The 10,762-nt window shown below is 55.0% G+C and overlaps 1 protein-coding gene across 3 annotated transcripts; it reads right to left on the minus strand.

Moving 5' to 3' along the window:
• Positions 1-363: 363 nt before the first annotated feature.
• Positions 364-8,828, minus strand: KEAP1 (kelch like ECH associated protein 1). 3 transcript variants are annotated; one of them, XM_036313189.1, is made up of 6 exons: positions 8,694-8,828; positions 6,014-6,699; positions 3,252-3,937; positions 1,719-1,924; positions 1,266-1,442; positions 364-1,102 (listed from the first exon to the last, which is right to left on the minus strand). In XM_036313189.1, exons 2-6 carry the CDS (start codon positions 6,650-6,652, stop codon positions 936-938), a joined length of 1,875 nt encoding a protein of 624 aa, XP_036169082.1. In that variant the 5' UTR covers positions 6,653-6,699; positions 8,694-8,828; the 3' UTR covers positions 364-935. The 3 variants fall into 3 exon arrangements, with proteins under 3 accessions (XP_036169082.1, XP_036169081.1, XP_036169080.1); XM_036313188.1 differs by lacking the exon at positions 8,694-8,828 and adding an exon at positions 8,360-8,485; XM_036313187.1 differs by lacking the exon at positions 8,694-8,828 and having other exon boundaries at positions 6,014-8,186.
• Positions 8,829-10,762: the final 1,934 nt, after the last annotated feature.

Below are 10,762 nucleotides of genomic sequence, written 5' to 3' on the forward strand. Positions count from 1 at the left end.
AGGCGCAGTCTGTGACTGAAGTACACTAAAATGACCAGACAGATTTTCACCACATTTGGAAAGCATGTTGGGGATGGTTTGCCCTAAAACAGAAACTGTGTGCACATATGAAATTAGCCCCTCAGGGCCTGGGAGATGTGTCAGGAGTTAGGTCATTGTCTTCGAAGCAGCCCAAAGTGAGAGACAGAGCGGGCTCTGTGTCCTGCCTGCAGGAGAAAGATGCCCTACATATCAACAGGCAACGGGCAGTTAACAAACTGGTTTCAAATCTAAGGCCTGAATCAAAGATCAAAGACTCGAGTGCATTTCAGGAGAAGAGTCTTTTCTGTCCTCGGGTTCAAGGTCTTGAGCCGAGCGTAGAGGTAGAAGACACTAGTTAGTTTGTTCTTTATTTTCATTGGAAAGTTACAGGGTTACTTATCAACAAAACGACTGTCCAGGACAAAAATATCCAGTGGTTTCTATGTACAGGCGCATCCTGGGGTCCCTACCTCCTGAAGGGCCTCACCCCCAAGGCCTCAGTTGGCTCCTTCCCAGTCCTCTAGGAACCAATCACAGAGACACAGGGGACAAAAACCAGCCTGACCTCAGGACTTGCTTTCACCCCAAAGGGAGGTGGCGTCTGCTGGTGTGGGACCCAGGCCCCTTCTTGGGATAGTGGATGGGAGGTTTTCTTTCCCAGGAACCCACCCTGCTGGACCCCCCCCCCCCCCCCGCCCCCTGGCACTCTCTTGGACATTCCTGGGACTATTCTGACGGGCTCACGGGCTCCCACTCCGGTCTTTTCCTTCCAGGTAGTCATTCTAACACTAGGGCATCCCAGCCTCGCATCCTGGTGGACACGCATTTGCTCTGTAGCTTTTTTTTGTCCCTGTTTTTGTACAAAAACAATACTCCTGATGAGACCATTTTTTGCCCAAGAAAACCAAAGTGGTTCAACAGGTACAGTTCTGCTGGTCGATCTGCTTCCGGCAGGGCTCCATGGTGACAGCGACGCCCACACCGCTCCGGCCAGATGTCATGCAGGTAACCTCGCTCCAGGTGTCCGTGTCTGGGTCATAACACTCCACGCTGTCCAGGAATGTGTGGCCGTCGTAGCCCCCTGCAGGGATAGCAGCGGAGATGGTCACTGCCTCCAAGGGCAGGGGAAAGAAAAAGGAGGGAGAAACCACAAGAAGCCTTCCTATGTGACTTGAGCCAGCCCCCCAGCGATGAGGTTACTTAATTCGTCTTCTCTACCCAGGTCCCCACGCCCAGGGCCTCACCGAGAACATAGATTCTCCCCTGGTGCACAGTGATCCCCAGGGCACTTCGCCGGTGCTTCATGGGAGCTACGAAAGTCCACGTTTCTGTCTCCACGTTGTAGCACTCCACACTGTTCAGCTGGTCCTGACCATCGTAGCCCCCAGCCGCATAAATACAGTTGTGCAGGACACAGACTCCTAAACCACACCATGAAGAAAGGGTGACTCCGGGGCCTGGCCTGGGGGGCCCCAGCCACCACCTTCTTGGGGGGCCCCTTCCCTCCTCCCTCTCCGAAAGGACCCTTCAGAAACTAAGCCAGGAAAGAGGAAGTTGATGTCAGAATCTAGCTCTCCTGTGTGTGCCACAGGGTACTCAAGATGGAAACAACAGGCTTCACTCAGGCCTGGCCAAGTCTCACTCCCGGGGCAGGGAGGGTGATCCTCCATGACCCCCTCCCCTCAGCCCCCACCCACCTGCCCCACTTCGGATGGTGTTCATGGGTGTGATCATTCGCCACTCATCTCTCTCTGGATAGTAACATTCGGCTGAGTTGAGGCGGTTCGTCCCGTCAAAGCCCCCAACGGCATAGAGCAGCCGGTTGAGAACAGCTACTCCCACCCCGATTCTTCGAGTCAGCATTGGGGCCACCAAGTGCCACTCATCACGCTCTGGCTCATACCTGCAAGGGCACAATAACAACGACAGCAGCAGTCACAGCCGTCCTCCAAGGAACACTTCCTAAAGCCCAGTATTCCACTAGGTCTATTCTGCTAGGTCTAGCTCTTTAATCCTCACAATTGTTCTCTAAGGTGCAAGTTATCAGTAGCTCCCTTTTCCAGATAAGGAAACTGAGGTTCATAGCTGTCATGTGCTCAAGGTTTTACACACACACACACACACACACACACACACACACACACACACACACCTGCTGGACCCTGCTGGCTTCATCAGACCACTTCCAAGGCCTGTGCTGAGTCTTATGTGTGCTATCTCACCAATGCCCCAGCCTAGTGGGCAAGGGGTCCTCATTATTGTCACCTCTCTTCAAAGATGATAAGATGGAGGCACAAAGGGGTTAAGAGGTACATCAGGACATAAAAAAACCCGTGGAATCAAAAAAGCAATGGAGCTGGGGTCTGACCCAGCCCTCTCGGAAAACAGAACCCCAATTCTAACAACGAGGCTACCTCCCAGGATGTTTTTTCTTAAAGTTTGATCTCAGAGAGAGGGGGGCCTGGGCAACTCCAGTTCATGCCTGTGCTCCTGGAATAATTAATAGTGTCCTTTTTTTTTCCTTTCAAAAATAGCCTATTAAGGGTGATGCATCATCCCATCATCCTAGTTACAGACCACAGGCATTAGAAACCTCTGGGGCATTTGTTTAAAATTTCCATTCCCCAGCCTTGCTCCAAACCCACCCACCAATGCCAGACCTCCACAGCTCCAGCAGCGGGCTGGCGAGTTTAACAGGCTCTCCAGGTGAGACCTATATCCTGGGTCTCACTTCTGGAAGAAGAGAAGGTAGAGGGCTAAACTATGCAAAAGTCAAAAGTCCAACATGCTTGGCCCTAAACGCAGGGTCACTCCGCACAGCAGCGCAGGCTGCACTGCACCCGGGCACCACGTCGAAGAGGGCACGTGCCACACACCAGACCGCAGACTCTATTACAACAATTTGGGGGCTGACGACAGTGAGGGGTTGCGTTTTAACAAAATTAGCATATTACATCAATTTCAACCTGATGGAACTCTTTCCAAGTCTGCACAAAGGAGCTGTATGGTTTTGTGACGGCCCTGTACGCAGTTCCCAGGCCCAGACACATCATCCAAGGTCACCACTAGAAGTCTCCCGCGAATTTAGCTTTAATTTGAGGTTTCTACTACCTGAAAGCAGGCTGTAGAGACAGGCACTCAACAATAGGAGAAATCCCCAAATGCCAATGGCTTGGGACCTGTCAGCTGGGGGACCCTCTGAGCCCACCCCTTCTGGCCCTGCTACTTACCTCTCCACACTGTTGTGGTGGATGCATCCATGGGAGCCACCAACAGCATAGATGTGCCCATCGATGACCCCAACCCCAATTCGGTTGCGTGGGACACTCATGGGCGCACAGGGTGACCACTGGTTGGTCATGGGGTTGTAGCAGTCCAGGGCGCTGGAGTCGGTGTTGCCATCAGGCGAGTTGTTCCGGCCGCCCACGGCATACAGCAGCCCGCCCACCACGCAGCCTGCCAGGCCACTTCGAGGCACCTGCAGGTCTGCCAACCGGAGCCATGTGCCATCAGTGGGGTTGTAGGCCTCCAGGTAGCTGAGTGACTGGCGGAAATAGCCACCAGCAGTGTAGATGAGCCGGCCCACCTTGGGCGCCCGGCAGGGCATCACCTGTGTGGGCTTGTGCAGGGTGAGCTCCTGGAAGATCTTGACCAGGTAGTCCTTGCAGCGGGAGTCTGACTGCAAGATCTCACACTTCTGCAGCTGCATCTGCAGGAAGTGGGGTGTCAGCGAGTGGCAGCGCACGGCCCGCAGCAGCGCCTGTACATAGAAGCGTCGGTGCTCACAGTCGTACTTGACCCAGTTGATACAGGCATGGAAGACCTCAGACTCGCAGCGCACATTCAGATCATCCCGGCTGATGAGGGTCACCAGCTGGCAGTGGGACAGGTTGAAGAACTCCTCTTGCTTGGCCACCTGCAAGGGGGTTAGCGTGACAGGCTGACTCCTGTGTCCCCCCCAAGGCCTCAGCTGTAGTGACCTTGGACAAGTCACTCAACCCGCCTCTGACAGTCTGGTTCATCATCTGTAAATGGGAGTTTGAATAGTATGAACTCATTGGTTGTGAGGATTAAAGGCGTTAATACCATGTGCCAGGCATGTAGTACATAAGTACTCAGGTAAACGGGCAAAGACACAATGTACTGTGTATCTTTTTTGTTTCATTTTTTATTTGAACTATAAGAACATTACCTTTTAAATTTTTATTTATTTATTTTGAGAGAGAGAGAGAGAGAGAGAGAGACAGAGACACTGATTTGTTGCTCGACTTATCTATGCATTCATTCACTGGTTGGTTCTTGTATGTGCCCTGACAGGAGGTCAAACCCACAACCTTGGCATATGGGGACAACGTTCTAACCAACTGAGCTACCCGGCCAGGGCTACCTTTTCTTTTTTTTTTTTTAATGATATTACTTTTTCAAATGGCATATTTACTAAAAAGGAAAAAATAGCCCTAGCCGGTCTGGCTCAGTGGATAGAGCGTCGGCCTGCAGACTGAAGGGTCTCAGGTTCGATTCCGGTCAAGAGCACATGCCTGGGTTTCAGGCTTGATCCCCAGCAGGGGATGTACAGGAGGCAGCCAATCGATGATTTGCTCATCATTGATGTTTCTAGCTCTCTCTCCTCTCCCTTTCTCTCTGAAGTCAATAAAAATATGGTTTTTAAAAAAAGGAAAAAATAGCCCTAGCCGGCTTAGCTCAGTGGATGGAGCATCGGCCTGTGGACTGAAGGGTCCCAGGTTCGATTCCGGCCAAGGGCACATGCCTGGGTTGCGGGCTCCTTCCCCAGTGTGGGGTGTGCAGGAGGCAGCCAATCAATGATTCTCTCTCATCATTGATGTTTCTATCTCTCTCCTTCTCCCTTCCTCTCTGAAATCAATAAAGAAATATATATTAAAAAAAATAAAAATAAATTTTAAAAAAAAGGAAAAAATAATAGCAATAGAATATTCTAGGGAAAAAAAGTACAGGCTCTGAAGAAAGCAACCTGAGTTGTAATTTTGGCTCCCTACTTTCTAACTGGATGACTTTGGGCAAATATCTGAAACATTCCATGCCTTTGTTTTCCTCCTCTATAAAGGGGATTATATCAGTAGCTCATAATGGGGCTGCTCCTAGGACATACAGGGCCCTGGGGCAAATCCTTCCTGTCAGGCACTGGTCTATAAAAATAGACCCCACATCAGCAGGTTACCACTGTTCAGGTGCTCCAAGCCCAGGCAATCCCTTCAACAAGCACCATGCAGGGCAGTGGAAAAGCCTGTTTGCAGACTGCCTTTCTGGAAGCTAGCTGTCCAGATCCTCGGGACAACTGGTCAACCCCACATGTGGCGGAGAGGAAAGAAGAGAAATGGTGACCAGAGTAATGTCTACCCCGCTGGTCCCGGCCACTGAAGGAGGATTTTGAATACTTTTAGGAAAGCCCTCCAAGTAGCCCAGGCATACTTCCTCCTGGGATAGTTAAGAAGATTCAATGATTTAAAGGATGGAAATCATTTAGAACACAGGCTGGCCCACAGCAAAGACTCAAGCACTTATTATTTCTGCTTTCACAACTTCCTCCACGTAAAAATGAAAACGAAACCAAGAACATAGGATGACACTGCATGAACCAAAGAAAACACGTCTAAGGGTCACATTTGCAGTCAGCAGCATGTCATGGGTCTACAATAAATATTTGCTGACTGCCTGAAATGCCGGGCCCTGCTCTGCACACACCAGGGCTGAGCTGCTGCTGTGTTGGCTGCATCCTATCCCCACTCTGGACCCAAGAAACCAGGGAGCCCAGATACCCATGAAGGTCTCACTCGCCTCAGCTGTTTCCCAGCGTCGCCCTAGATGTGTACACTAGAAGCTCAGAGCTCCGCTCTTCTCCAGCTGCTTGCCTTCACCCTTCATATCTCAAGGGAGAGAGTGATGACCACCCCTGATCCCTGGTCCTTCTCATACCACCCCCAAGCCTTGCTCCATGTCCCGTCCCCTCACTCACCTCCCCGAAGTGCATGTAGATGTACTCTCGGGCACGCTGGTGAAGCTCAGCACAGCCAATCTGCTCAGCGAAGTTGGCGATGCCGATGGCATTGCTGGGGTCCAGCTGCTGCACCAGAAAGTCACTGCAGGCACGGACGACACTGTCGATCTGGTACATGACGGCACCGTTCATGACATGGAGCACGCACTTCTCACCCATGGAGATAGAGGCTGTATAGGCGAACTCGATGAGACGCTCCATGACCTTGGGGTGGATGCCCTCGATGGACACCACCTCCATGCCCTGCTCCCGCAGCCCGTTGGTGAACATGGCCTTGAAGACAGGGCTGGATGAGGCCAGAACCACCTTGTGGGCCATGAACTGTGCAGCCGGTGCGTCCTGGTACTTGACCTGAAGCGTGACATCGCACAGCTGCTGGCTGAGCCGCAGTTCATTCATGATTCCGAAGGCCTGCTTGGTGTGGTCCTCCAGCGTGTAGCTGAAAGTGCGGTTGCCATGCTGGGAGGGTGTCACCTCAGCCTTGCACTCGGTGGAGGCGTACATCACTGTGTCCCCTGAACCCTCAGGGCGCTGCGACCTCAGGGGCAGAAATCGGGTGTGGACCCCAGCCCCGCTAGGCCTGGGTTCCGGCTGCATGGGGTTCCAGGTGACAAGGGACAACACCACCACTGACACTCAGGGGCCTGGAGGAGGGAGAGCACAGGGCTGGGGACAGGGCCTGGCGCCAGGCCTCCTTTTTAAAAATAAAGTGACTCCTAGACCAGTTTTCCTTGACAGGCCCAGGTGAAGCAGCATCCATTTGTTCTTGCTAAATGTCCCATAGCCTCGCCAGCCCACAGGTCCATCTTAAAACAGGTCAGATGATGTCCCTCCCCTGCTCAGAATCCCCCAACTCCCTATAGCATGAGTAAAACCAAATGACCTGCCAAGCCCTCCACAATCAGCCCCTGTCCTCTTCCCTTTGCTCACTCTGTTCCAGCGGTTTACTGGCCCTTCCCTTCCTAGATCATGTCCAGCTCACTCTTTCTTTCATTCATTTCACCAACATTTATTGATCAGCTACTGTGTGCCAGGCACTGTTCTAGGCACCGGGGACATAGCAGTGACAAAGACAGACATAAACTGTGCTGGAGTTGACACCTGGGGAGGAAATGGCCATAAATAAAATAAACAAGATTTGAGTAGAAACTGGAGTTATGAAGAAAATGACAATAGCATTGACAGTGTGACTTGGGGAGAGTTACTTTAACGTGGGCGGTCCAGGCCTGTGGTGGAGCTGAGACAAAAAGAATGAATATATGAAAGCGGGTGCGGGTGGGAGTTAGTTTTCCAGGTGAGGGAACCGCAAGTGCAAAGGCTCAAAGGCAGAATGAGAGCGACAACCCGGAGAATCAGGGAAGAGTGTAATGACAGATAACGACTACAGAAAGGGGGGTCTTCTGGGGCCTGGAAAGCCAGGGCATGAGTGGTGTTTTGAAAGGTCCTGCGTGGGAAAAGGTGGGGGTCGGGGGAGACCTGCAAGGGGCTCCCCAGGTTCTCCATCTTATCTTTCCGGGGCTCAGCTCACATTCACCTCGTTTTCATTCCCATAACCGCCCTGGTCAAGAACTGAAATGAGCTGCTTGGCTTGCTCGTGGAGGGGCGGCCCATCGCCCTGACCCTCGCCCCGGCGCTTCGGAAGGCAGGGAGCCCCGTGCAGGTCAGGGCTACACCACCTTCTCCTGCGCCTCCCCCACGTCCAGCCCGGAACGTGCCAAGGCGCAGGGTCAGCGGGCTGCGGCTGGCCGGCTGCCCCTCCACTGTGCCCGCGGGGCGCCTCCTCCCCTGGGCCCCGGGCGCCGCGGGCCACTTCTCCCGGCCAAGGCCCCTGGCCAGTCTCTTGGTCGGTGGCCAATGGGTCCACGGTGCCCCCTGGGCCCTGGGCGCTCACAAACGCGGGGGGTGGGGGGGAGACGGACGGGACTGCGCATGCCCCGCAGGAGCCGCCACCGAAGCCCAGAGGAGGGAGGAAGTGACCCCACCGCGGCCCCGCGACTGCCTACCCCGGGGCGCAGATCCAGCCCCTCAACGTCCCGGGGTCCCCGCGCCTCGGTGGCAGCGGCGCTCCCAGGGCCCCTCGGCCGGCTCGCGTCTCTCCCGGGCAACCCCGCGAGCCGCGCCGTCCAACAAAAGGACAGGACTCGAGCCGCGCCCTCCTGGCCTCCGCCGGGCCGCGGGGACCCCGAGCGACGGGCCGGCGGGGCCGCGTCTCCCGGTCCCCCCCACCCCCACCCCGCCCCGCACGGCCGCAGAGGCGCTCCCGGCCCGCCGCGCCCGCCGCCCAGGCGCAGGCCGCGCACTCACCCCGCCATGGCTGCGCTCGGGCTCCGCCTCCGCCGCCCAGGCCCGGGCGCCTCCATCGCAGCGCGCGGGGGGGGCGGGGGGGCGCGCGGTCACCGTGACTAAGCAGAGCGGCGGCGGCGGTGTCAGAATAAAAGTCCCCGCGGCCCGGGCCGCTCCCCTCCCCTGCCCGCCGCCGTCGCCAGGCTGCACGTCCCCCGCGCGGCGAGCACGGCGTCCATCCCCGCGGCCAGCGCCGCGTGGTCAGCGCCGCGGGGATCCGAGTTCCCGGTTCGAGGCCGGGCGAGCCCTGCCGGCACCTGGACACCCTCCCTGTCGCCGCGGCGGGCGCGCTCACCTCGGCCCCCGCGTGGCCTCGCTCACGCTCGCTGCGGGGCGGGGATGCCCTGCACGTGGCGGCGGCTCCGGGCGCGGTGGTGACACCCGGGCGCCGAGCGGCCGCGGCCGAGCCGGGGGCGGCTCCCGCCCCACCTTCACCGTCGGGGACGCGGGGACCCCTGCGCTGTCGCGGGGCCTCGGCTCCGGGTCGGGGCGAGGCTGAGTCGCCGGGAAGGAGGCGGGGAGAGGGCGCGGCAGGGAAGGAGCCGAGACTCCCCGCCCTGCCCTCGGGTGCCTGAGCCCTGGGAGCGGAGCCGGCGCCGGGCGAGCGCGCGAGGCCAGGGGCGCCCCCGTTACCCCTTCGCTGCCCCTGCCATCGCCCTGTTTCCTCGCCTCAGCGCGCAGCCGCTTCGCAGCACCAGCTCTCCTGCCCTCGCGCCGGCGGCCGCAGCCAGAAACGCCCAGCCGGCCGGGCTCTCCTGGTCTTTATATTCCAGTTGCCTCCAACCTGGAGGCGCGTGGCCAGCGCGTGCGGGGGTTCAAACCCCAGCTCTGCCGCCCCCGGCTCTGTGCGGCGGGACTGAAACTTGGCCTCTCCATGCTTCAGTTTCCTCCCTGTGAAATGATAGCGAATGCTAGCGCCCAGCAGATGTTAGCTATTGCTGTTTTTTAAAAATATATTTTATTGATTTTTTACAGAGAGGAAGGGAGAGGGATAGTTAGAAACATCGATGAGAGAGAAACCTCGATCAGCCGCCTCCTGCACACCCCCTCCTGGGGATGTGCCCGCAACCAAGGTACATGCCCTTGACCAGGGTCGAACCTGGAACCCTTCAGTTCCAAGGCCGACGCTCTATCCACTGAGCCAAACCAGCCAGGGCAGCTATTGCTATTTTTCGTGCTGTTTATTTTTATTTTTTTAAATATATCTTTATTGATTTTATAGAGGGAGAGAGATAAAAAACATCAATGATGGCCGAAACCGGTTTGGCTCAGTGGATAGAGCGTCGGCCTGCGGACTGAGGGGTCCCGGGTTCGATTCCGGTCAAGGGCATGTACCTGGGTTGCGGGCACATCCCCAGTGGGAGATGTGCAGGAGGCAGCTGATCGATGTTTCTCTCTCATCGATGTTTCTGACTCTCTATCTCTCTCCCTTCCTCTCTGTAAAAAAATCAATAAAATATATTTTAAAAACAAACAAACAAAAAACATCAATGATGAGAATCATTGATCAGCTGCCTCCTGCACGACCCCTACTGGGGATGGAACCCACAACCCAGGCATGTGCCCTTGACCGGAATCGAACCCAGGATCCTTCAGTCACCAGGCTGATGCTCTATCCACTGAGCCAAACCAGCTAGGGCCATGCTGTTTATATAAAGTTAAATTTTAAGTAAATGGATTTAAGGTTTTTCATTTTTATTTAATTTATATTTTTATTGAATTCAGAGAGGACGGGAGAGGGAAAGAGAAATATCAATGATGAGAATCATTGATTGGTTGCCTCTTGCACATCCCCTACTGGGGATTGAACCCGAAACCCAGGGCATGTGCCCTGACCAGGAATCTAATGGATTACCTCCTGGTTCATAGGTTGGTGATCAACCGCTGAGCCACGCCCACTGAGCGATTTAAGTTTTTTGAAACATAAAACTAAGTGAATAATGGGAATGCTAGGCTGAACATACGTTAGTCTAAGAAAGGATTCTGCCAGCCTCCAGAGTGAATTTGGAGGATTCAACGTCCTTGCTTGGGGTCTGGGATTAAGCCCCCTCGGAGGATGGGGTGGGGTGCCCCACCACCACCACCTCCCAGTTGCATGAGTCTCCTAGTACCCCTAGGGTCCTAGTGCAGTAAGTAGTGGCACATCCATGCTGGAAAGTAATATTGTCAGCGAAAAGGAGCAAGACATTTGCTGTATGAATATTTACCTCAATATTTTAAAATGTTGTGTGTGTGTGTTTAAGAACAAGTGCTATGACTGAAACTGATTAGGTTTAAATTAGGTCGTGAGGAGGAGGCTCCCATGAGGGGATTAGTGCCCTTATAAGAAGAGACATCAGGAAGCTCCTTGAATTCTCTACACCA

This window comes from Myotis myotis, unplaced genomic scaffold, assembly GCF_014108235.1.
Source record: "Myotis myotis isolate mMyoMyo1 unplaced genomic scaffold, mMyoMyo1.p scaffold_m19_p_6, whole genome shotgun sequence".
Lineage (NCBI taxonomy): Eukaryota > Metazoa > Chordata > Mammalia > Chiroptera > Vespertilionidae > Myotis > Myotis myotis.

Coding starts and splice junctions, on each gene's coding strand:
- KEAP1 (XM_036313189.1), bottom strand. CDS start 6,652: ATGCAGCCGGAACCCAGGCCTAGCGGGGCTGGGGTCCACACCCGATTT. Junction 1,925..3,251: donor CACCACAACAGTGTGGAGAG/GTAAGTAGCAGG, acceptor GTGCCCTTGCAG/GTATGAGCCAGAGCGTGATG. Junction 1,443..1,718: donor CACCATCCGAAGTGGGGCAG/GTGGGTGGGGGC, acceptor GGTGTGGTTTAG/GAGTCTGTGTCCTGCACAAC.